Raw genomic sequence first — 27,344 nt, 5'->3', positions numbered from 1 at the left:
TTTTATCGAACTCGTCGCATTCGAAATCTTTGCGGCCTTCGTGTACCGTCTTTTGGTAACGGAGAGAACTTGATTTCTGTCTAAATTTCTTCTCGCCATTTCTGCGACCCTCATGTACTGTCTTCAGGTGGGTGAGCAAATTACATTTATGTGCAAATTTTCGATCGCACTTGTCGCACGCATGATCTCTGAGTCCTCCGTGAATGACTGTTTGGTGTCTTCTTAAATTGTGTTGAAGCTTAAATTTTAACTCGCACTCATCACATGCGTAATCTTTTCGATCGTCATGGACTGACTTTTGGTGGAACATTAAATGCTGTTTTATTCCAAATTTCTTCTCGCACTTGTCGCACGTGTAATCTTTTCGACCCTCATGGACTGTCCTTTGGTGGTAGAGCAAACTTGGTTTATGTGAAAATTTCTTTTCACACTTGTCACATACGTAATCTTTGCGACGCTCATGGGCTGTCTTTTGGTGGTAAAGCAAATTCGGTTTATGTGTAAATGTTTTCTCACACCTGTCACATGCAAAATCTTTTCTACCTTCGTGGACTGTGTTATTATGCCTAATCAATTTATACTTGGCTCCAAATTTCTTGTCACACTTGTCGCATGTGTAATCCTTGCGACCTCCATGTACGGTGTTCTGGTGGGTGAGCAAATGCCATTTGTGTCCAAATGTCTTATCGCAGTCATCGCATGCAAAATCTTTACGACCTTCATGGACTGTCTTTTGGTGTCTCATCAAATCTGATTTACATCCAAATATCTTCTCACACCTGTCGCACGCGAAATCTTTGCGACCTTCGTGAACTGTATTTTGGTGTCTGAGTAAATGCGAATATCGTTCACACTTTTTCTCGCATTTGTGACAGGCAAAAACTTTTCGACCTTCATGTACTGTTTTTTGGTGCATGAACAAATGCGATTTTTTTCCAGCTTTGTTTTCCGATTTGTCGTATGTGTGATCTTTGAGACTCTCGTGGTCTGTCTTTACATGTTTGAGCAAACTCCGTTTATTTCCAAATCTCTTTGCGCACCTTTCACATAAGTAATCTTTAAAAACTTCATGGAATATTTTTTTGTGCTTGAGTAAACTTGATTTATTTTCAAATTTCCTCTCACACTTGCCACACATTAAGTTTTCGCGATCTTTATGTGCCAATTTTTGGTGCGTAAAAAAACTCGATTTTTTCACAAATTTCTTCTCACTCTGGTCGCATGCAAAATCATTACGGCTTTTGTGTTCTGATATTTGGTGTCTACTCAAATGACTCCGGAACTCAAATTTCTCTTCGCACTTGTCACAAGCGTAATCTTTTCGTTCATGGTGAATTGTGTCTCGGTGTGCTATCATACTTAACTCTAGTGCAAATGCCTCTTGACAAATATCACAAACGAATTTTTTTTCGTTTTCACTTACATTATCGTTCGAGACAATTTCCTCGGTTCTCTTTTCACTTTTATCCATTTTGGTACGTAAATTAAACGACGGATCCTTCTATTTAGTGTTTCATCTGGAAAGACAACATTCAAACTAATTTGAATTAACTGTTAACACGATCAGTGTGTTGAGGAACAATGTCAAAGTCGTTTCTAATCATATTATTTTCAATCAAGTTTCCGCTTCATCTGTTTGTACATTGCCTTCCAAATTTGAACCAGTTCTAATTTCAGTTAACGCGATAGAAGAGAATTTATTTTTAAGTTTTATTGTCACTTTTCCAAAGCGTTTGGATCTGTAGAAGAATTGAAGTCATGTGAGAATTTTTTATTTAAAAAAGAACAAAACACGTAGTTATCAAATCTTACTGAATTTTTTCGTGGAAATGGCGAAAGTTGAAAGTGTATCAAATCGGATTACTCGTCAACTGTCTCCTAATCATTTTCAATAAACGACTCGTCACGAGGTCCCTCTTTAACCGTGAAATAAGTCATGACGTTTACAAAAAGTCCAGTAGTCAACTAAATAAAAAAAAATCAAAAAAGGTAAAATGATAGTTGATAGCATGAAGTTCAAATCGTTCGTTCTGGCATGATTTTTATTCAAACATAGAAAAGTATCTCGATAGGTACCGATATTATATTAACAATTGTCAAAAAGAAAATCAGCGCTTTTCATTATTACACTGACGAAATGCACTCTATTCTGCCAAGAGCTATTACTAATAAGCTCGAAACAATCATATAAGCATAAAAATAATACATAAAAATTGGATTATAATCTGATGTAAATTTTTAATAATTAAAAAATGCTGTGGTAAGATTTGATAGTTAATAGCAAAGCAAACCATTGCAATAAAATTATATTATCATGATAAACATGGTTATTAAACATGGTTAGATCATATAATTATGTAAAATAAGATTAGACAAAAAAAACTTTTCTGAACTTGATATAAAATAAATCAAGAGTCAATAAATTCTCAAATTAATTACTATTAGTTCTCACTGTGTAGAAAACCTCATATTTTTCGATAGGTTTGAGGACTTGATGTCTTCTCACATTTGTCGTGTGCTAAATTTTAATGGTCTTTGTGTCTGGTCCTTTGGTGCACAAATAAGTTCGATTTTCGTGCAAATTTCTTATCGCATTTTTCGCATGCATAATCTTTACGACCTTCGTGTACTGTCTTCAGGTGGGTGAGCAAATTACGTTTATAAAGAATTTTTAGATCGCATTTATCGCATGCAAAATCTTTGCGACCTTCGTGTACTGTTTTTTGGTGCTGTAACAAATGCTTTTTGTGGCCAAATGCCTTCTCGCACTTGTCGCATGCGTAATCTTTGCGACCCTCATGGACTGTCTTTTGGTGCTGAATCATAATCCATTTTTTTCCAAATACCTTCTCACACTCGTCGCAAGTGTAATCTTTGAGACCTTCGTGTACTGTCTTTTGGTGCTGTAACAAATACCTTTTGCGACCAAATGCCTTCTCGCACTTGTCGCATGTGAAATCTTTGCGACCCTCATGTACTGTCTTTTGGTGGGAGAGTAAATCCCACTTTCTTCCAAATTTCTTCTCACACTCGTCGCAAGTGTAATCATTGAGACCCTCGTGTCCTGTCCTTTGGTGGTAGAGCAAACTTGGTTTATGTGAAAATTTCTTTCCACACTTGTCACATGCGTAATCTTTGCGACGTTCGTGGACTGTTTTTTGGTGTCTGAGCAAATCCGATTTTTGTCCAAATTTCTTTTCGCACTTTTCACATGAGTAAACTTTGCGACCCTCATGGACTGTCTTTTTGTGGTACAGCAAATTCTGTTTTTGTGCAAATGTTTTCTCACACTCGTCACATGCGTATTCTTCGCGACATTCGTGTACCGTTTTTTGATGATCGAGTAAAATCCGTTTACTAGTAAATTTCTTTTCACATTTTTCGCATGCAAAATCTTTCCGACCTTCATGTACTATTTTCAAGTGAGTTAGCAAATTTGATTTTTGTCCAAATTTCTTCTCGCATTTTTCACATGCGTAATCTTTGCGACCATCATGGACTGTCCTTTGATGTTTTCTCAAATTGCTTCGTTCCCCAAATTTCTTCTCGCACTTGTCGCATAAGTAGTCTTTGTGACTCTCATGAACGGTTTTTTGGTGCTTTAATAAATGCCCTTTGTGGCCAAATTTTTTTTCGCAATTGACGCATGCGTAATCTTTGCGACCTTCGTGGACTGTTTTTTGGTGCTGAATCATAACCCATTTTTGTCCAAATACCTTCTCGCATTTGTCGCATGTGTAATCTTTACGATTTTTGTGTACTGTCATTTGGTGAGAGAGCAAATTCCATTTATATCCAAATTTCTTCTCGCACTGGTCGCAAGCAAAATCTTTGCAACCTTTGTGTACGATCCTTCGGTGTCTCATCAAATTTGATTTACGTCCAAATATCTTCTCACACCTGTCGCACGCGAAATCTTTGCGATCTTCGTGAACTGTATTTTGGTGTCTGAGCAAATGCGAATTTCGTCCAAACTTTTTCTCGCATTTGTGACAGGCAAAAACTTTTCGACCTTCATGTACTGTTTTTTGGTGCATGAGCAAATGCGGTTTTTTTCCAACTTTTTTTTCCGACTTGTCGTATACGCGATCTTTGTTATTCCCATGGGCTGTCTTTACATGTATGAGTAAACTCCGTTTATTTCCAAATCTCTTGGCACACTTTTCGCATAAATAATCTTTGAAAACTTCATGAAATATTTTGTTGTGCTTGAGTAAAGTTGATTTATTCTCAAATTTCTTCTCGCACTTGTTGCAAGTGAAATCATTGCGATTCTTGTGTGCTAATTTTTGATGAGTAAGCAAAGTCGATTTTCTCACAAATTTTTTCTCGCATCTGTCACATGCAAAATCGTGGGGACCTTTGTGTACCGATATTTGGTGTCTACTCAAATGACTTCGGAAATCAAATTTCTGTTCGCACTTGTCGCATGAGAAATCATTTTGTTCATGACGAATTGTGTCTCTGAGGGTTATCATGCTCGATTCTAATGTAAATGCCTCCTGACTAGTGTCAGCAGGGTATTTTTTGTCGTCTGAAACAACAATGTCGCGTTCACTTAAATTATCCTTTGAGACAACGTCCTCGGTTCTCTTTTCACTTTTATCCATTTTGGTACGTAAATTAAACGGCGGATCCTTCTATTTAGTGTTTCATCTGGAAAGACAACATTCAAACTAATTTGAATTAAGTGTAAACATGATAAGTTTGTCGAGGAACTATATCAAAATCATTTCTAATCATATTATTTACAATCAAATTTCCGATTGATGTGTTTATAAATTGCCTTTCAAATTTGAACCAGTTTCAATTTCAGTTAATTCGATAGAAGAGAAGTAAGGCTTTAATTTAAGATTATGGTTTCAATTTCATAGTGCTCAATGTACGGCAGCCATTGTAATTTTTAAAAGCACCGATTTTTCAGATCGATGCAGCGAACGATGATTTTTTAAACATATAGAATCCATCCAATTCACGCAAACGAGTCTTAATCGGCTAAGTATGCAAATGATCGATGATATAATTAGTTCTAAACGCATCTTATACTTTGGCTACAACCAATCGCAACGCGACTTCCCATATTCTCCGGCGCTTCTCCGACGTATCTCATCCTGATTTTTTAATGATACATAAGTGGCTCATCGAGTATCCGCCCACTCGTACAATACGAGTATATATTTACCTATATTTACCTTTCACCGCACACGCACACACGCGTGCTCATTGCGTCAACAGCTATACAATACAACTCCAACTCCGTAAGCGATATCTCCATTATTTCGAGCGCAGTGCTCGAAAGTCGAGACCTCGACGATAGACGCCCGAGGCCGGTATAAATACACACACGCACACCCGAAATGATAATTCGTTCAGCTTTGCATTTGACGCGCCTCTCTCTCTGCACGTTTATATATATAGTACCTTACCTATAATATATAAAAGGATCGTTAACGCGGGCCCGTGTCTAATTTGACTCGACGCGAGCGAAATTCAATATGCCTGCGCCGGGCTTTGGTGGTGGTCGGGGCTGCTGCTGCTCTCTTGCGAGTCGCATCTTTATACGTAATAATAATGCCGGGTCGAGGAGTCGAGGCCCAGAAAAGAAGCGTATAACTTACCGTATCTAAATATCTCTCTCTCTCTCTCTTTTCTCAAACGATGAACTCTCGAAGGCATATATCTATTCAATTGTGCAGAGCTTAATAGGCTCTTCATATTACTATTACCCGAGAGAGCCTCGCGCGGAGGTTTGCCGCTCGCGTGAATGAAAACGTCTTGGTTGACGCGCGAAATAAAGCAAAATATATAATTTATATATAAGAATTGCGGATATCGAGCCCTCTGTGGTAGCAGCTGCACGCGCGCCCGCACTATTGCGCCGATAAAGAAGGACGATTTTTTCGATCGATCTTGAATTATTGCAAACTCTCATCTCTATAGGCTACGATACTTCCTTATCCTTTTGTAAACGATTATCGAACTGGTTAGGATCAACAGAGGCAGATATGTTTTTTTTTTCATTTTAAAACTATGAGTAAAGAGTACCGAAAATTCATTAATAAAATGCAAAAGTAAAAATAAAAAATGTTCCCACAATCGCGCCCGTATGTATACCGTAGCTTTGTACATCCAAGCCGCATCGAGTATAAAACCGATCGATCGACGACATACCGCAATATTTATTTTACACTGTATATATTATGTACAGCCGACTACGACGGGTCACCCCTATAGGCCGTGACTAGATGCGGCACACGCTCATATATATAGTACAATATCCGTTGCCTCTCTTATCCTCATACGTATACGAGAGAAACCTCGGGAATCAATATGACGAAGTCAACGTTTATATAATAATGATAATAATAATAATAATATATAAATCGAAGACGCCGAAAAAGTGTCGCGCATACACATATATAGCGCGCACACAGCTCGGACAGACAGACAATGCAATAGAGAGAGAAGAGAATCTCTGCGCGTCGCTACTCGACAGAGAGAGCTGCAATTTGACTTTTGACTCGAAGGACGTCTATCTCTCTCTCTCTGTCTTTCGGTATATATACATGGGATATGCAAGGGGCCATCTGCCCCCGGAGCAGCAGCATAAATGGGCGTCATCGCCGCTCGCGCGCAAGGCAGCAGCAACACTTGCACTTTATAACTAAGAGGATCCACTCGTGTGGAAAGGACCTGATTAATGGCAGGCCTTTGTGCGGCACAATGTAACGAGTGTCTCTCTCCGCTGCTGCTGCTACGTACGCCGCGCGTTGACTGCTGATGCTACCGCTTCCACTGCCATTCGGAGGGTTGAAGAAGGTTTAATAAAAATAATAATAATAACAATAATCTCGCTCGTCGACACTTTTTTTTTTCTTCTTACTACTTCTTTTGCCTTTTTTCCCTTGTGGCTGTGTGTGTGTGCAAGCGCGCGCCACGCGAGAGGATCGTTGCCGCGCCGCATATTGCGGTTTGTGAATCGCTCACGATCGTTCGAGCGTTATGGCTTTTTTTTCCACTCGTCGGGGTTTGTCTGCAAAACCCCGAAAGAGAAAGAGAGAGCGAAAGCGGCGAGAGAGCGACACGACGCCTAATGACATGTAATCGCTTTGTGTGCCCTATAAGCTCTTACTCTCTCTCCTACGATTTTTTTCTTCTTCTGCTTCTTCCTCCCTCTTTTCGCTACACTGCATTTCGAGGTGTAGCACAAGAATCGAGAGGCGAAAATTTGTTGACGACTAATATCGCGATGTACGCAGTGTACGCACGTATACGTATATGGCCTATATAAGCCATGAAAGCACAATGAGCGAGTTTTACGATTTTTTTTTCTTCGTCTTCTTCGTGGCTGCTCTCGCGCGCGCGCGAGCCTGCGAATACAAATCGTTATATGCGTGTTACGTTTGATTCTATACTCGTGTATCGGACAATCGACACTTTCGTGATGCGATGTCGGAGGAATGGGATTTAGGTATATACGAATTTATTGACGACTATGCGCGCGCGAGATGATGCCGATTTTCTATCATTTTTTACGAGCTGTGTTTTTTATGTGCCCATATAGTTTGATTTGATGGCCCACGCAACAGATCTCGGCGATAAATGTATCGGTCTATACTTTTTACTCGGAGTTTTAAGGTGGTGGTCGAGCGCTGCTAAGTTTTCTGTTGACTTTAATGGAATATCATGATTACCGTATAAATTTTAACTGACTAAAAGTGACATTTAGTAGTAATTGAAAGTATCATCTCTGTAAAGTTTTTATTAACAAATCTATTTTTCTATGAAAAACTCCACGAATTTTATTGTGAAGATGTGAAGCCCGATACGGACTTATGAATAGTTAAAACAATTGATGACGTTTCTCAAATAACTTGTGGAGTATAAAAAATAGCGATAAACAAAATCTAAATATAATTTAAATGAAGTCTAATGGGTAAGTACATAATGATACAACCCACGCATATGAAATATGCGGAAAGAGATTGTCAAGTGATAGTCTTAAAAAACATATCGACGAAGTCCATGATGGTATCACTCATACATTGTGGCGGATTACAGAGCACGTCAACCACGCCATGCCATTGGGGGGTGTCAATGGATAGGGGCAAAAAGTTTTGGAATGAATATCAAACTTTTTTTATAATTAATAATCGCCGATAATATCGACTCGATATAATACAGAACTTTTTGGATAAATGCTAAGTTTTGAGAAATCAGAAAAATATCTCGAAGAAATAGACGCCTAAGTTAGAATTTTTAAACTAGTTCAAATACTGCAAGAAGCATGTGTAAACAGATAAATCGGTAATTTATTTGTAAACAGTATGATCATAAACGACTTTGACATAGCGCCTCAACACACTGATGATTGTGTTTATGGTAAAAACAAATTAGTTTGAATTTGTCTTTCCCAATGATCCAAGCCATAATATTAAAAGATAAATTTTACTTGATCAATTTCCGTAGCACCATCGTTTATTGTAGGCACCAATATGAATGAAAGTGAAAAGAAATCTGCTGATGTTGTCTCGGAAAATAATTTAAGTGAAGAAGATATTGTTGTTTCAGACGACAAAAAATACGTTCATGATATTTGCCAGGCACCAATTACTCTAGAATCCAGCATGACAACCGGCCAAGAAACAATTCACAATGACCGAAAAGATTACTTGTGCGACAAGTGCGAAAAGAAATTCCAGTTCCGAAGTCATTTGAGTAGACACCAAATATCAGAACACAAAAGCCTCAAAGATTTTCCATGCGATCAATGCGAGAAAAAATTCGTGAGAAAATCGACTTTGCTTACTCATCAAAAATTAGCACACAAGAATCGCAATGATTTCACTTGCAACAAGTGCGAGAAGAAATTTGAGAATAAATCAATTTTACTGAAGCACAAAAAAATATTCCATGAAATTTTCAAAGACTACTTATGTGAAAAGTGCGCCAAAAGATTTGGAAATAAACGAAGTTTGCTCTTGCACATAATGACAGTACACAACAAGCGTGAGAAGAAAATTGGACAAAAACTGAAATTGATGAGACACCAAAGGACAATACATGAAGGTCGCAAAAATTTTGCATGTAACAAGTGCGAAAAGAAATTTGGGCAGTTATCGCATTTGCTCCGCCACCAAAAGACAGTACACGATGGTCGGAGAGATTACGTATGTGATATATATGAAAAGAAATTTGCAGAAAAATCGAAATTGCTTCTCCACCAAAAGAAATTACACGAAAGTCAAAAAGATTACGCATGTGACAAGTGTGATAAGAAATTTACAGAAAAAAAAAATTTGAATAAGCACCAAAAGATAGTCCATGAAGGTCGTAAAGATTTCGCATGTGACCAATGTGATAAGAAATTTGGAAGAAAAGCAGATTTGTTGAATCACCAAAAAACAGTCCACGAAGGTCGCAAAGATTACGCATGTGACAAATGCCAGAAGAAATTTGGACAAAAATCAAATTTGCTAACTCACTTGAAAATAGTACATGAAGGTCGCCAAGATTATACATGCGACAAGTGCGAGAAACGATTCGGACAAAAATCACATTTGCTCGACCACCAAAAAAATATACACGAAGGCAGCAAAGATTACGCATGCAATAAGTGCGTGGAGAAATTTAGAGTAAAGTCGCATTTGTTAATCCATCAAAAAACAGTACATGAGGGTCAACAGTATTTCGCATGTAATGAATGTCAGAAGAAATTTACACAAAAATCGAATTTGTTTGTCCATCAAAGAACGATCCATGAGGGTCGCAAAGATTTTGCATGCGACAAGTGCGAGAAAAAATTCGGACAGGTATCGAATTTGTTCAACCACCAAAAAACAATACACGATGGACGTTAAGATTATGCATGCGCCAAATGCTACAAAAAGTATGAGCAAAAATCAAATTTGTTCATGCACATAAAAATAGTCTATGAAAGTCACAAAGACTATAGACGTGACAAATTCGATTCTTTTGAAAGGTGAATATGAGAAGTATATTCTAGAATATATTGATTCTTGAAATATTTCAGACGAAGTTCAAAAAATTTTCATTTGAGCAAATTCACGAAATCTCAAAAAATTATTCAAGCGCTTTTTCTCATACAATGCACAATTGCATTTAATTTCATATCAGATCATTTTAAAGAACAATATATTGCTTATACGAATGTCACGAAGTTATTGGAGTTATACGCTTCGAAATATATCGTTCGTAAGAAGATAGAAGTACATATCTCGTCGGTGAAATAATGAAAAGTGCTGCCTTTTTCTTTACAATTGTAATTCATTTTTTTAAGTATAACTTTTCAATAAAACAATATTTTTCCCATAACTGTATTATAATTGTTTTGTGTATACTTTGATTGACCGAGTTTGAATCTTTTACAGCATAACATAGAAATTTGTTTTATCGTTGTAATGTGTCATATCGTCACTAAAAATGAGCTCGTGAAATTAACAACACCATTCCATTCTACGGAAAAAATCCCGACAAAATACATGTTTAGAAAGTTTCTGGGATACTTATATTTATTTGCATATAACCGAGAATCGCGATTTTCGATTTTATCGTTAATAAAACCACGAATAAAAAATGTTCACAAATTATGTAGTTTAAACATATCTCCGTTTTTTTTCATATTCTAATTAATAATACAAATTTTTCGATTTTTTACGTTTTGAAATTTAGGATAATGGCATTAATAAAACATTATACAAAAGCTGGCAACTTATGCAGCTACTTAATGTTAGCTGCCATTTTCATACTAAAAAGAAAACTTTAAAAATCTATCGACACGTGTAACTATCACTTTTTCGAATTTATCCCAAAATAAAACTTAGTTTCAAACTATAAACTGTAAGGTTAAGAATAAGTGGACCATCCTAATATTCAAGTACGAGTTTTTCTAAAATTTTAATAAAATTTGAATTAAGAATTCTAATCTGGTTCAAATATTGTAAGGAGAATGTATGAACAGATGAATCGATAATTTACTTGTAAACAACATGATCGTAAACGACTTTGACATAGTCCCTCAACATACTTATCTACGGCGAAAACAAATTAGTTTGAATTTATCTGTCTCGATCATACAAGCAATAATATTACAAAATAAATTTTGCTCGTTAATTTCTGCAGCACTAAATAGAAAGATCCATCGTTTCTTTTATGCACCAATATGAATAAAAGTGAAGAGAAATCTGCTGATGTTGTCTCGGGAAATAATTTAAGTGAACATGACATTGTTGTTTCAGATGAAAAACAATATGTTAGTGATATTTTTCAGGAGGCATTTACACTAGAATCGAGCATGATAATCCACCGAGATACAATTGACAATGAACGAAAAGATTACTCGTGCGACAAGTGTGAAAAGAAATTTGAGTTCCGAAGTCATTTAAGTAGACACCAAATATCAGAACACAAAAGCGTTAAAGATTTTCCATGCGACCAATGCGAGAAAAAATTTATAAGAAAATCGAGTTTGCTTGCTCATCAAAAATTAGCACACAAGAATCGCAATGATTTCACTTGCAACAAGTGCGAGAAGAAATTTGAAAATAAATCAATTTTACTAAAGCACAAAAAAATATTTCATGAAGTTTTCAAAGATTACTTATGTGAAAAGTGCGCCAAAAGATTTGGAAATAAACATAGTTTGCTCAAGCACGTTAAGAGTGTCCATGAGGGTCGCGAAGATGAGAATGGTAGGAGATTCGGATACAAACAAAATATGCTCTTTTACGGAATGACAGTACACAAAGGTCGAAAAGATTTTGCATGTAACAAGTGCGAGAGGAAATTTGGGAAGTCATCTCATTTGCTTCGCCACCAAAAGACAGTACACGATGGTCGGAGAGATTACGTATGTGATAAATGTGAAAAGAAATTTGCAGAAAAATCGAAATTGCTTCTCCACCATAAGAAAGTACACGAAAGTCAAAAAGATTACGCATGTGGCAAATGCGAGAAGAAATTTAGGGATCAATGCAATTTGAAAAGACATCAAAAGACAATCCACGAAAATCGCAAAGATTTCGCATGCGATAATTGTGAGAAGAAATTTGGAAGAAAAGCAGATATGTTGAATCACCAAAAAACAGTCCACGAAGGTCGCAAAGATTATGGATGCGACAAATGCGAGAAGAAATTTGCACGAAAATCAGTTGTGTTGAATCACCAAAGGACAATCCACGAAGGTCGCAAAGATTTTACATGTGACAAATGCGAGAAGAAATTTGGACAAAAATCAAATTTGCTAAGTCACTTAAAAATAGTACACGAAGGTCGCCATTATACATGCGATAAGTGCGAGAAACGATTCGGACAAAAATCACATTTGCTCGACCACCAAAAAAAATTACACGAAGGCAGCAAAGATTACGCATGCAATAGGTGCAAGGAGAAATTTAGAATAAAGTCGTATTTGCTATTCCACCAAAAAACAGTACATGAGGGTCACCAATATTTCGCATGTAATGAATGTCAGAAAAAATTTACAGTAAAATCGAATTTGTTTACCCATCACAGGACGATCCATGAAGGTCGCAAAGATTTCGCATGTAATAAATGTCAGAAAAAATTTAAACTCAAAGCGAATTTGCTTGTCCATCTAAGGACAGTCCATGAAGGTCGCAAAGATTTTGCGTGCAACAAGTGCGAGAAAACATTCGGACAGGTATCGAATTTGCTCAACCACCAAAAAACAATACACGATGGACGTTAAGATTATGCATGCGCCAAGTGCTACAAAAAGTATGAGCAAAAATCAAATTTGTTCATGCACATAAAAATAGTCTATGAAAATCACAAAGACTATAGACGTGACAAATTCGATTCTTTTGAATGGTGAATATGAGAAGTATATTCTAGAATAAATTGACTCTTGAAATATTTTGGATTAAGTTCAAAAAATTTTCATTTGAGCAAATTCACGAAATCTTAAAAAATTATTCAAGCGCTTTTTCTCATACAATGCGCAATTGCATTCAATTTCATATCAGATCATTTGAAAGAACAATTGATGGCTTATACGAATGTCACGAAGTCATTGGAGTCATACGCTTCGAAATATATCGTTCGTAAGAAGATAGAAGTACATATCTCATCAGTGAAATAATGAAAAGTGCTGCCTTTTTCTTGACAATTGTAATTTACATTTTTTTTAAATGTAATATATTTTTCGACTCTTTGAACAATTCTAAACAAAAAGTTTCTCTCGTCATTTTTTCGTCCGATGCATATGTAACGAATTAAAAATCGTTGAAAACTCGAAAGTAGCAGATTTGGATCGACTTGGCAAAATAACACAAAATTGTCCATAACTTTTTTTCTAATGAACCTATTTTAACTTTTGAAAATTCAATCTTTTTGTTTTTTCATGTAGAATAGAATGACAGAAAATTGTTGTAATTTATGTTGAATCGTTTTTGAGCTATGGCCGGTTCAACAATTAAATTATTAATAACAAAAAAACAACCACTCGGATCGATGTCCACCTCCGAAATTCGTGTTCAGCGGGAAAAAATACGAGGAAAACAACTTGGTTCAGCTTTCGGGATTCATTTTGAAGCGGGCACCTGTGTGGCTCCTAGACTAATCTATTCGGACGTAAGTCCCAAACCCGGGTATAAAAAAACCTCGTATAAGGAGGGACAACTGTATAACACTCGTAGGCAACTAATAATGTAACATATTGCTATTGAATAAAATGAATCAAGAAAAAAACTGATTTCAACTTATGGGGGAGTAGGGTCTTGAATAAATTTATTTATTTTTTTTGAACATATAGTAAATCGAATTGATCTATAAATCATACACATAATTAATAGTTATTTGAAGAATATTCAGTTAAATTTTCAGCGCACAATACTGAAAAATAAGCCGGCTACAGCAAATTTTCCCATGCAATGTAAAAAAAATCCGGTGGACACCATCACTCAAAATCTACTCGACCGATCCACTTCATATTTTATATTTTATTAAAGTAGATAATATGTGAGGTAATGACGTCGAGATAATTTAACTTTTTGCATTTTTAAATGCTTTTTGCGAACAAGTACGATGAATTTTTGCCTTCATTTTGTCAAAAAAGTCATTTTTTTCACTTCAAAATGATGACAAAACTCAAAAATTATTGTAAACGAAATATCATCATGTCATTACCTCATAATTTATGTAGATAAATAGTGAGAAAAATTTGGAAAGAATCGGTCGAGTAGATTTTCAGTTACAGTGTCCACCGCTATCGATCTTTTTTTTCAGTTGAGCGAAAAAATTTGCTGTAGTTAGCTTATTTTTCACTATTTTTAGCTGAAAATTGAACTGAATGTTCTTCAAATAACCATTTATAATGTATATAATTTATAGATAAATTCATTTTACTATGTGCTCAAAAACAATTATTATAATGCAACTCGAAAACCATCGAACAAGACCCTACCCCCCNCCCCCCCCCCCCCCCCCCTAAATAAAGAGGGAAACATTGAGTTGTAAAGAAAAGGTTGTGTAATATTTGGTAAAGAACGTGTTGCAATATTGGCTGATTATACAACAAGAAAAGGTATAAAAAAGCGTGGAGCATGGGTTGTCAGTGGTGTTCAACGTGAATGTGACATTTTAATTTTATACATTTTTCGTATCCCAAAAAGTTTGACTGCAATATGAGCATCAAATATTATTTAAAGAGTAAGATTTTGATTATACCAGCACCTTGAAATGGGCTAAAAATATGATTTTTAATCCAGCGAGCATCTCAAGCAAAAGTACATATGCTACAAATTTCAGTACTTCGTGCTAGTAAAACCTTGACATAATTTCTATTCAAATGGTTGTCATTTTTACGGTAATAATTTTTTCATTGTTTTCTTTTGTTTTGAAAATAAACGCTGTTGACATTATCCTTAAAGGTATTACTGTACAGCACGTATAAGAATTGAAAGCTAATATATAAAAGTAAACAATAAGCAAATTTCGAGTACACCGCACGCGTTAGAAGCTACAATTAAAGAAAACATTTTTCTCTTCGCTTTAAAACAACCTAGGCTCTCGATAAGATAATTCTATCTGCGAAAACGAATACATTTATACACAACAATATTCGTCAGTCAGTTCTCAGGAAGCTGCCGAAATAACGTGATACCCAAGTAAACGGATCCGATCAAAAAGATATGATCTTGAACGCTGGTTGTTGTCTATGAAAAATAATACTTGCGCTTAAGTATAATCGATATATCTAAACCCTATATAACGTGAAATGGACATGTGATAATGTGACCTATTTGCTGTTGACACATATTAACAGTTTTCAACATCAAAAAATAGCAAAACATTGAACAATTAGTGGTCATGGGGGTTTCACGTTTACATATAAATAAACTTTGAGTGATATTTTGTAGAGAACATGTTACAATATTGGCCGATTATTCAACCAGAAACCGTTACAGAAAGGGATCTAAAAGAGTTATCAGAAACAGATATATCAGATCTTGAAAAATGTGCAAAGAAGATTTACCCCTTGATTGTACTTTTTTTGAAGGCTTCATTTATATGGCCTTTTTGGACTGGCCTGAAAAAGTATGTGCTATGGGTATTATGTTTGTTACATATTTTTTTTTTTGTATCTACGGTAATTTAACAAAAAATCTTATATTTTACTTATGATAAACATTTAAGTTAGAATATAAATGAAACAGTTGTTATTTACAGTTTTTTTATACAGCTCGAGTAGTAAGAAACAACGAATTAGACATGAACTTAGCAATGGAATTATGTATTCAATGTCTTCTTCTAAATATTATAGTTTTTGGCTCGTACTTTACAATATTTGACAAACAAAACTACTTATTGGTAAAATAAATCACATACGCATACACTTTTATTTCATACTATCTTATGCGAAATTCGATTTCGAATTAATCGAAGTCTTTTTTTCTACATGATCGTGATACTTATAAAAGTTAATAGTAATGACGATCAGGAATTTGTTTCAATGTAGTTCCGAGGAAAGAAAATTTCTACAGTATTACATTAATTTATCTAATTTTGCATCTTACATAATCTCAGGTCAATTTTTTGATTATTATATTTGATAAATTTTACTAAATGAAGTCTTCAATTACTTTTTAGGTTTTTTATGTAGCGCCTATTCTATGTATTGTATTATAATTCCAGTCTTATTGCCAGTTACAGCAAATTTTATATTACCCGGAAATCATACATATGCAAAACAATTATCCGCTCACATTGAATTGTTCTTAGACGAAGAAATATACTTTTACAATTATTTTGTTATGATACTAATTACATGTTATACGGCACAAGTATTAATTTCAAGTTGGGGAATAATTTACGTATCGTCAGCCGCCTACCTGGTAGCCAAATTTAGATTTATGGGGTATTTCAATATCAAATTTTGTATACATTATATGTAAATATAAAAATAAAGTCGGGGTTTTCAATTAGATTCAAGTTGAAACAAATCTTGATTTTGTCTGAAGGAGAGGATTTTTTGGAAAAAAATGATGAAATTTTTAAACACGTCTCTCAACTAGTTCAATTACATCAATATTGTATCAAGTTAAGTGATAAAATTAAAATTTTTTTGGTTTATTATAATCATTTTTTTTATAATCAGTTACTGTGATGTATTAAATTCAATTACTAGTCGTATGTTCGGCTTGGGAACATTGCACACGATCATGGCCTTCGTCATTTCTGGATATGTGGTACGATTTGATTTCTTTTTATATGCCATTGAATTTTGACCTTTTATTACCCATGACTTAATTTTTTTGTAGATTGTAATGGAATATGAACGAGATAAAAATTTAGCTCTGAAAATGTTCTTTGTATACATCTTGTGCTCAGAGTTTTTATTGGTGACGAGTCATCCTTCGCAGATGATTTTTAATTCTAGCGGTGATATTTTTGAAACGTGGTAAGCATGCAAGTTTTCCTGAAACATTGCAATTAATTTGATTATGATAAATTTTTGGTTGTTTTCGTTAAAAATAGTTATTCTACTGATTGGTATAAATACTCAATAAAAACTAGAAAAATGATTCATCTAATTCTGATTAGGTCAAGTAGACCTTCCTGTATGAAAATTGGACCAAGCAAATATTCTAATTATGAAACGAGTGGTCAGGTAGCTAAAATGATAGTAGTAAACTACAATCTTAACCATAACCTATCGATGCAATTATTTTATATTCTAGCTCATACGATTATCTTTATCTTACATTGTTTCGCTGATGTCTATCAATGAACAGTAAATTGTACTCTTTGAAATGTAAATCAAGAAATAAACTGATATTAACATCAATTTAAAGTTGTGATAGTGCTTCATTCGTATTTTGAATTGCAGTGAAAAGCAGTCCAGCAAAAAGTATGCTGTGTATAATAAATATTACCATAGTTAAAGTTTAACTATACTTTTAATACAAAAATTTTTGGCATCAAGTACAACAAAATAGTACTTTACGATACTAGTGGCATCTTTGTCACGAGTATCGTACAACATTTTATAGCACTGTGCTAACTTCACATTTATGCCCCCTTTTCCGATGCATAAGTCGCACTTTCTGGTAACGCGAAGTGAGGTTAGCGCACGAGCGTACGCGAGTACGATGCGAACGCAGCGGTGCCAGAATGTGCGACTTATGCCACCGAAAAGCGTGCCATAAATGTGAACTTATACCACGAAATGCTATAAAATAGTATTAGATACATCAATTTCTTTACTGCCCTTAAAATAAAATCCATATACTTTTTCAGGTAATTATTTGAATTTAAGCTTCTTTCATTCTCTCACTTAGAAAGTATGAAGCTAACAAAAATATTTTGGAGTACAAGAACTTAAAATTAGTTTAAAAATATGCCTAATTTTTCTCGGAATAGCTTGGGTAATATTTACTTAGTTTAGATTTTTATTCCTGATATTTTACAGCACTTTAAAAAATATACGGAATCATTTCTGTTTAGAAGTAAACAGGTTAAAATATTTATGGTATTGACATATTGCAAGTTTTCTAAACTTTCTTATAAAAAGATATATTTTAGAATTGTATTATCGTGCCGCTGCATATTCTTACGCTTTTCAATCAATTAGGCCTTGGCTAAGTCCAACCTCCACCAGTCGTGAGTAAGTCAGTTGAGACCACATTGTATTATTTGTTTCGTATAATAATTTATTACTGTACTACCTTCAGCATGATTATTTATTTAGCATTCGTCTCAAATTGTGATACAGCTTTGCATCTTATTCGTAATTTATGGAACTGAATTGCATGGTGCTTTCAACGTAATAATATGTGGTCAAAGTTTACGGTTCAAATTTCTAATTTTTTCGACAATGATAAACAGAATCGTAACTATGAATATATTTACGAAAACTTTATCATTAATTGATCTTCTAACTGATGTAAATAAAAAAAAAAATTTCAGACCAATTACTCAGTTTCAGTTATCAGAAAGAAAACTTATAATTTTTTGTTTGAGGTTTAATAAGAATTATATTACGAGATGTTAAATACATACATATTGGGTGTAGATGTTTTGTTTGTGATAAATTGCCCCTTGTAAAAAATATACGACGCTACATTATTTACGGCATTACATTTTTGACAACTGATATAAATATCTGGTTTCTTCAAATTGTTCAAATCCCACCTACAGTACTTTAAACCGTAGGTTATTATTTCACAATTTTAGGTATTATTGGCCAAAGTTTAAGTCCCTTCCATAAAAAAAATTTGAATCAAAGATTTTTTCAAGATTTAAAATCGTGTTTTTTCGCAGTAAATTGCTTATAACTTTCTTAATATTTATCAGAGGTTAATTATAAACTCATATTCAAAAAGTACATTAAATTTTTTATAGAAAATGAGTACTCAAAAATTTGTTTCGCTCTGATAAGACGATTTAATTGCAGACTACAATAGAAAAAAAAAAATTCTGTCTGTCTGGGCGTTAACGGGTTAAACATTTTTATTTTTATATCTACCGTAACTTAAAAAAATTTAATATTATAGGGTGCAAGAATACTCGGTGGCGTTACAATTGTTTATATATACACTCGGATCAATAATTAAAAATGCATAACGTCTACTTTTTCAAATAAAAGTCTGACGTAAAACAAACATTTTGAGTCTTTACAAAAGATGATTGATGAATTAATAAACGTCAAGTTACAACCTTTTGAATTTGAGCGAGCTCGCATGCATATTTTTACGTTGTGTAGTAACTGCACTTATTCGACCTCGGCATTAATATTTAATTTAACACATATATAAGTATAACCTATGTGTATTATACTTGTTTTGAGAAATTATACAATGGGTTGAAAAGATTTTGCATGCGACCAACGTTGGTTTGAGGCAAACTCTACGCTTGCACTCGATGGCGAAAAGTACTGGTAGCGCCGGACGTCAGAGTTCCGAAACTTACGTCTGGCGATCCCCGTTCATAATGCGCGAAAGTAATTTTAAAATTTCTTGATATAATTGTGTTGTAAAATGGGCCCTTTTATGTTACACATGTTTTATAAGCATGTTTATTAATGTATACGATAATCGCGAGATATCATTGCACCTTTATACATTATCGTTGTGGTATTTTAAAATTTAGCGTTCTACTAATTACTATACTCTCTGTTTCTTTTTTTGACCACTTGGTTTCTGCATTTAATAATGGAATGATTAGCCGAGACTTTTTTTTCCACGTTTTGTTTGGAAATTTGAGTGGGACGAGGTTTTAGTTGGCCATAGAATTTCTGATAAACTTTACTTTACGCGACCCCGAATCGATCAAACGTGCAATAGTAAAAAAATTTAGATTAATGGAACCCATTTAATATAATTTAAACTCATAAGTGTTTTCTAAATTGCTTAAAAATTATTAAAATCTTTCGTGGGGGGCTGTGCTAGTTAATACATTTCAAAAAAAGTTTTTTTTTTAATTGCATCCTTAGAAAGTAAATATCTTCGAGAATATTGTGTCAAAATTTCAGAGCGATCCGAACCTTATGAGTACCCCTTTTCCCACTTTATGCCTTTACATAATTCATATAATGTATATAAAAAAAAACTACTTCAAACGCGTTTTTCTGGAAATGATGTTTTTCCATACGGTTCCGGTGATTTTTCGAAAACTACTCGGTCGATCTGTCTGAAATTTGAACCACATATTTGTTACTTATGTAGGTATGGTTGGAACTAGAATTACGGCAAAATTCAAATATTTTCCATTTTTTAACAAGAAAAAGCGGAGAAAAAGTTTACGTTGATTTCGGCTTTTCCCAGTTAGAGCTGGCTTATTGTGAGAGTAAATTTCGCGACGGCGATGCGAAGACATCAAGACATCGCCATACAAGATTTTGTGGAATTTCACTATCCAGTCGAACGAGCAGATTGCTATGATTTTCTTTCAATTTTCACCGCATTGAACTATGGGACTGAAAAATGTATAATCAGGTTTTGTGCATGCATGTATAATGCATGCAACAGACATATATATATGCTATTGGAATCTCGCAAAGATCGCACCGATACTGCGTACTGGATTAGTGTAAGCTTGGATAGTTTGCTCGGCATTCCGGCTTTCTTATATATCCGAAGTTTATTAACGTCTGTATGAGTACCGATTTCTTCGTCTCACGCCGCCTAGTGTCAAACTTCGAAGCTACTTAAAACTACTCATGTTGAGTTTACATTCTCTATACGACAAATCATCTGACGGTTATTAGTTAATTAAGCTACGCGGCTCAACGACGTCTCAAAGCTACATGTTATTACTTATAACAACAGCCATAAACACACGCAGATACTCTCACAGATACGCACGTGCACACGGACATACGCAAGAACACGCAATGAATTATCGTCGTCTCGGAGGCCGGCCTCTCGATGGCGAATCGTTCGATGAGCGTCGGGTAAACTCGAATCGAAAAACGAGAGTATGTCCTGCAAAAAAGGTGATCGAGCGCGATCATCGCAGGTCAATAGTAGCCCAAAAAATTTTGAACGACATCTATCATAAATTGCTGAAAAAAAAATCGTGAAAAACATATTTTTTGATGTCGATAAACTAGCGTAGCCTCTTAATTGATAAATCCTTGTCCTTAGTACTAATCTGCCTCTCAATCATATTTTAATTTTCCGATGTTAATTTACCGAGTTTTAAAAAATCAATTATTTCATCTGTGCGGTAAATAATCCACCGCATCTCGTACATGCAATACAGGGGGAAAGTTATTCACTCAAAAAACTATTCTCAAAAGGCTCCTCGATTCTGTGCGCTAAAGATTTCTCTCAAAAACACATCGATTCTGTACATAATGGTGTCACACATGAATGTGATCGATTCAGAAAGAAATTTTCAAGTAACAGTAGTCTTATAAAACTAAGTTTTGGGGGGTCAAAAAATATCTCGAAGGAATCTTCGATAAGTTGGGATTCAAAATTGATTTAAATATCGTTAAGAAAATCTATGACTGATATGGGTAGCTTAATTATAAACAATATAATCATAAACGATTTTGACATTGTTCCTCATAGCACTGATTATGTTTATAGTAAATACAAATTAGTTTGAAGGTTGTCTTTCCCGATGAAGCAACACGAAACAATACATTTAACTCATTAAATTTTTGTGGAAATAAATATAAAAATTTATTGTTTAATTTAGTCATCAAAATGGGTGAAAATAAGAAGAAATTCGAGAAAATTATTCCAAAAGATAACTCAAATGAACTTGACATTTTTGTTTCAGACGACGAAAAATACGTTTGTGATATTTGCCAGGAGGCATTTACACTAGAATCGAGCATGATAACTCACCGAGATAACATTCACAATGAACAAAAAGATTACTCGTGCGACAAGTGTGAAAAGAAATTTGTAAAAAGATCGATTTTGTTTGCGCACCAAAAATTAGTACACAAAGATCATAAAAATTTCACGTGTGACGAGTGCGAAGAGAAATTTGAGTTCCGAAGTCATTTGAGTAGACACCAAATATCAGAACACAAAAGCCGCAACGATTTTCCGTGCGACCAATGCGAGAAAAAATTTGTGAGAAAATCGACTTTGTTTACTCACCAAAAATTAGCACACAAGAATCGCAAGAATTTCACTTGCAACAAGTGCGAGAGAAAATTTGAAAATAAATCCACTTTACTTAAGCACAAAAAAATATTCCACGAAGTTTTAAAAAATTACTTATGTGAAATATGCTCGAAAAAATTTGATACTAAACGTAATTTGCTCTTGCACATAACGATAGTTCATGAGGATCGCAAAGACCACACTTGCGATAAATGCGAGAAGAAATTTGGGGAAAGAGGCAATTTGATAATTCACCGAAAAACAGTTCACGAAGGTAGGAGAGATTTTGTATGTGATAACTGCGAGAAAAAATTCGGATACAAAACACATTTGCTCGCCCATCAAAAAACAGTCCACGAAGGACGAAAAGATTTTGCATGTGACAAATGTGAGAAGAAATCGGGAAGTAAATCAGACTTATTAAAGCACCAAAGATTAGTACACGAAGGTCGCAAAGATTTCGCATGCGACAGATGTGATAAGACATTTGGACACGTATCGAATTTACTCCGCCACCAAAAAACAGTCCATGAGGGTCGTAAAGATTTTGCATGCGATGACTGCGATAAGACATTTGGACTAAAACAGCATTTGCTGGACCACCAAAGGATAGTCCATGAAGGTCGGAAAGATTACGTATGCGACAAATGCAAGAAGCAGTTTGGACGAAAATCACATTTGCTCGACCACCAAAAAAAATTACACGAAGGTCGGAAAGATTTTGCATGTGACAGGTGCGAGAAGAAATTCGGGTATAAAACGTATTTACTGTTCCACCAAAAGACAGTTCATGAAGGACACAAAGATTACGCATGCAATAAGTGCGTGGAGAAATTTAGAGTAAAGTCGCATTTGTTATTCCATCAAAAAACAGTACATGAGGGTCAACAATATTTCGCATGTAATGAATGTCAGAAGAAATTTACACAAAAATCGAATTTGTTTGTCCATCAAAGGACGATCCATGAGGGTCACCAAGATTTGGAATGTAATAAATGTCAGAAGAAATTTAAACAAAAATCGAACTTGCTTGTCCATCTAAAGACAGTCCATGAAGGTCGCAAAGATTTTGCATGCGACAAGTGCGAGAAAAAATTCGGACGGATATCGAATTTGTTCAACCACCAAAAGACAATACACGATGGACGTTAAGATTATGCATGCGCCAAGTGCTACAAAAAGTATGAGCAAAAATCAAATTTATTCATGCACATAAAAATAGTCTATGAAAGTCACAAAGACTATAGACGTGACAAATTCGATGCTTTTGAATGGTGAATATGAGAAGTATATTCTAGAATAAATTGACTCTTGAAATATTTTGGATTAAGTTCAAAAAATTTTCATTTGAGCAAATTCACAAAATCTTAAAAAATTGTTCAAGCGCTTTTTTTCATACAATGCGCAATTGCATTCAATTTCATATTAGATCATTTTAAAGTCAATGACTAACAAATTTTCGTCTGTTGACAAACGAGTGGAATTGGTATACTATTGTTATGACGATCATCGAACCGCCTTAAATATAAACATCATGATCATTAACAATTTGGACATCTTCCTTTGAGCTGATCTTATTTATTGTAGAAACAAATTAGTTTGAAAGTTATGTTTCTCGATGGAACAAGCCACAATACCAAAATATAAATATAACTTATTAAATTTACGTGGTACTAAATAGGAAATCCTTTGCTTCTAAAACTAAAATTGGTAGGAATTCTGAAGAAGTTGTCTCGAATAACTCAAGAGACGAAAAATATCTTTGTGATAATTATCAGGAGGTATTCACTCTAGAATCAAGCTTGATAACACACCGAAACATGATTCACAATGATAAGAAAAAGTATGCATGTGACACGTGCAAGAAAAAATTTGTGAAAAAATCGAGTTTGTTCACCCACCAAAAATTAGTACACAAAGATCGAGAAAATTTCACGTGCAACAAATGCGAGAAGAAATTTGAAAATGAAACAACTTTATTCAAGCACAAAAAAATATTTCATGACGTTTTTAAAGATTACTTATGTGAAAAGTGCGCCAAGAGATTTCTAAATAAATATAGTTTGCTCGTGCACATTAGGAAAATTCATGAAAGTCGCAAAGATTTTGCATGCGACAAATGCGAAGAGAAATTCAGAAAAAAATCGCATTTGCTTTTCCATCTCAAGACAGTACATGACATCTTCAAAGTTCACTCTTGTGATCATTGTGGGAAGAAATTTAGAAACAAATCGATTTTGCTCGGACACATAAAAATAGTGCACGAGGGTTGCAAAGATTACGCATGCGACAAGTGCGAGAAGAAATTTGGACGAAAACAGCAATTGCTTCGACACCAAAGAGAAATACACGAAGGTCGCAAAGATTACGTATGCGATCAATGCGAGAAAAAATTCGGACTTAAAAATTATTTGTTTTTGCACAAAAAAACAGTTCATGAAGGTCGCAAAGATTACATATGCCACAAGTGCGAAAAAGTATTTGGCCACAAAGGGCATTTGTTACAGCACCAAAAGACAGTTCATGAGGGCCGCAAAGATTACGTATGCGACAAATGTGAGAAGAAATTCGTAACTCAAAGCAATTTGAAAAAACATCTAAAAATTGTTCACTTAGGTCGTAAATGTTACGCATGTGACAGGTGCGAGATAAAATTTGGATATAAAAAAGACTTGATTAGGCACCAAAGGACAGTCCATGAAGGTCAAAAAAAATACGCATGCGATAAGTGCGAATTCAAATTTGGACAACAATCTAATTTGCTCAGGCACCAAAAGACAGCACACGAAGATCACAAAGATTATGAATGTGATAAGTGTGGGGAGAAATTTGAAATAAAGTCACATTTGCTATTCCATCAAAAGACAGTACATGAAAATCGTAAAGATTTAACATGCGAAAAGTGCGAGAAGAAATTTGGACATAAACATTTTTTGCTCAGACACCAAAAAGAAACACACGAAGGTTGCAAAGATTTCACATGTGAGCAATGTGATAAGAAATTTGGACGAAAAGAGCATTTGCTCAGGCACCAAAAGACAGTCCACGAGAGTCGCAAAGATTATGCATGCGACAGTTGCCATCAGAAATTTGGACTAAAGCAGCATTTGCTTGCCCACCTAAAGATAGTACATGATGGTCGTAAAGACTATGCATGCGAAAAGTGTGAGAGAAAATTTGGACAACAATCGAATTTGCTTTTCCACCAAAAAACGCAAAAATGTAAGGAGAAATGAAAGGGCCACAATAAAATGATTAAAGACCATGGTAGTAAGTCTCAAACTTAGTGATATATGAAAGATTTTTTTTCAATAGCAAATACTGTTAGTATATTCAAGAATATATTGAATCATAAAAAATTTTGGATCAAGTACAGACAATTTTAGTAGAGCTCTTCTTATTTTCCTTAATGAGACGAGTTAATTTATTAATATTTATGTTTATCCTGATAACATAATTTGATTATAATGGTTTGCTTTGCCATGAACTTCTAAATTTTAGCGCTTTTTTCACATAATCGAATTTCTTGAACTGGTTTTTTCATGACAATTATAAATGATAAAGAAACCAATATAGATATTCAAATACGAATTTTCCTAAAATTTGAATAAAAGTTGTACCAATATGATTGTATTTTATTTCAACTTCTTGCTATTAACTATCATTACTATCATTACTTTATATTTTAACCAGACAATTCATTACTATTCTCAGTGCATTTTTTTTACTCGTGCAACGATGAGCCGTGATTTTTTTCGGGTCTTGTTGATCAAACACACACTAGTGAAAGGTTTTTATTAATTCGTGGATTGATACTGATTGTTTTTAGTAGTAATAATAATTTTTTATGAATAAGCAAATGCGGATCCAATTAAATTATTTAATTTATACCAATAAGAGTTTTGATTCTTCATTCTCTAAAATTATTAAAGAATTCGAATAAACTGCTTCATCTGAGCGGTAAATTATAGTTTGCGTGTAGGAGGCAATTTCTTTAATACGCTGCTATTTATGCATACTATGCATGCGGAAAGTTATTCACTCAAAAAATTACTCACTAAACTCGCATCGATTCTGTACAAAATGATGTCATATATGAATACTATATACACGGAAAGTAATTCTCAGATAAGTAATCTCAAAAAACACATGGATTCAGTCCATCACCTTCGAGTCGTGATTTGATAATTGTAAAAAGTGTCATTGTCCAGTTTTCGCATCAAAACCTGTTATGATATTGAATGAAAAATGAGAATAGAATAACTTTATTTTAAATTAATTTGAGATTTATTCTAATTTGCAGTAAAATTTGATACGATCATGATTAAATATTATCTAAAAATAATAATGAATCAAAATTATGAGAATGCATTTACTTCGATACATCGCAAGACATTTCAATGAATGCACAAATCGAGTATTCATTCCATCAACGCGAGCGGCTACTTTTCCGCGTAACTGCGTGAAAGAGACGAGCAGTTCTCTTTAGGCCGCGAGCCCGTTACTGTTCGACCACTTCTGGCGATTGCGAGAAAAGCAAAAAGTATAGTCGGCTCGGTTTTCGGGAAAGAAAAAGGGTTTCGCGCGGCTTCTGGAATTTAAAAGGGTGCAAACGCGATGGATCTATTGTGCAGTTCGCGCGCGCCAGCGCTTGAGATGCCGTGAGAACCGCAAGAAGGTGTACATTTTTTCTTGGATTACGCGCGTATTTTCTATTTTTCGTGCGTGTGTGTGTAGTGTATACACCATGACGCGCGCGGTGTAATATATATTTTTCGGTCAGTTCAAAAGGGCAATGTGAAGAATAAAGACGTGTTTATAAGACGACTGCACGGTAGTGTGAAGAACGTATAACGCAAGACTTGTATAGAAGCGTAATACTGCTCTTTTGACACTAAAGGAGTGATGATTCTTTTCATATACCAGAATTTTTTCTAGCTCACTTCGATTCGATTTAATTAATAATTCTACTCCTCGCAATTGTTGTTCAAAAACTTCTTCTTGACCTAGGCTTATACATTTGAATCTGTTCTCACGCCACGACGCGAATTAGATGCGTACATTATATATATAACACGAGAAATATAAAACAAACGCTCATGAACGACTATACTGCACAGAAGTCCGCAGACAGCACAAATAGAATTCATCAAAAGGAAAAAAAAAAGAACGGATGGGCCATCGTGTCGACAATCGGCTCGCCAATATAGGCGCGCGATGATAAAACTTTTCTCT

At 34.7% G+C, this 27,344-nt stretch overlaps 3 protein-coding genes and 1 long non-coding RNA gene across 4 annotated transcripts; 2 read left to right on the top strand and 2 right to left on the bottom strand.

Annotated features, from left to right (window-relative positions):
- Window positions 1-412: 412 nt before the first annotated feature.
- LOC111693500 (gastrula zinc finger protein XlCGF49.1-like) lies at window positions 413-1,235 on the bottom strand (the record flags this gene model as incomplete). The annotated part of the gene is made up of 1 exon (XM_023458200.1): window positions 413-1,235. A coding segment is annotated over exon 1 (726 nt), but the record flags the coding sequence as incomplete, so codon positions are not given.
- A 62-nt stretch (window positions 1,236-1,297) lies between these two features.
- LOC111693499 lies at window positions 1,298-2,654 on the bottom strand. The gene is made up of 3 exons (XR_002763421.1): window positions 2,440-2,654; window positions 1,813-1,965; window positions 1,298-1,739 (listed from the first exon to the last, which is right to left on the bottom strand). It is a non-coding gene; the product is annotated as an uncharacterized LOC111693499 (long non-coding RNA).
- An 8,528-nt stretch (window positions 2,655-11,182) lies between these two features.
- LOC111693478 (zinc finger protein 271-like) lies at window positions 11,183-13,590 on the top strand. The gene is made up of 2 exons (XM_023458147.1): window positions 11,183-11,234; window positions 12,282-13,590. Exons 1-2 carry the CDS (start codon window positions 11,183-11,185, stop codon window positions 12,728-12,730), a joined length of 501 nt encoding a protein of 166 aa, XP_023313915.1. The 3' UTR covers window positions 12,731-13,590.
- A 2,476-nt stretch (window positions 13,591-16,066) lies between these two features.
- LOC106649050 lies at window positions 16,067-17,279 on the top strand. Its single transcript, XM_014366317.1, has 6 exons — window positions 16,067-16,399; window positions 16,468-16,581; window positions 16,640-16,730; window positions 16,803-16,942; window positions 17,020-17,152; window positions 17,223-17,279. The coding sequence occupies exons 1-6, from the start codon at window positions 16,155-16,157 to the stop codon at window positions 17,277-17,279; spliced, it is 780 nt and encodes a 259-aa protein (XP_014221803.1). The 5' UTR covers window positions 16,067-16,154.
- The last annotated feature ends 10,065 nt before the right edge of the window (window positions 17,280-27,344 follow it).

Source organism: Trichogramma pretiosum, unplaced genomic scaffold, assembly GCF_000599845.2.
Source record: "Trichogramma pretiosum strain Unisexual culture from Peru unplaced genomic scaffold, Tpre_2.0 scaffold17, whole genome shotgun sequence".
Taxonomy (NCBI): Eukaryota; Metazoa; Arthropoda; class Insecta; order Hymenoptera; family Trichogrammatidae; genus Trichogramma; species Trichogramma pretiosum.
This window is presented reverse-complemented; position numbering and strand designations above follow the sequence as displayed.

Bases quoted from the DNA above. Each gene is read 5' to 3' on its own strand.
- LOC111693478 (XM_023458147.1), top strand. From the start codon at position 11,183: ATGAATAAAAGTGAAGAGAAATCTGCTGATGTTGTCTCGGGAAATAAT. The intron at 11,235-12,281 runs GTGAACATGACA...ACTTAAAAATAG, and splicing joins TGTCTCGGGAAATAATTTAA to TACACGAAGGTCGCCATTAT.
- LOC106649050 (XM_014366317.1), top strand. From the start codon at position 16,155: ATGTATTGTATTATAATTCCAGTCTTATTGCCAGTTACAGCAAATTTT. The intron at 16,400-16,467 runs GTATTTCAATAT...GTTTTCAATTAG, and splicing joins GCCAAATTTAGATTTATGGG to ATTCAAGTTGAAACAAATCT. The intron at 16,731-16,802 runs GTACGATTTGAT...ATTTTTTTGTAG, and splicing joins TCGTCATTTCTGGATATGTG to ATTGTAATGGAATATGAACG.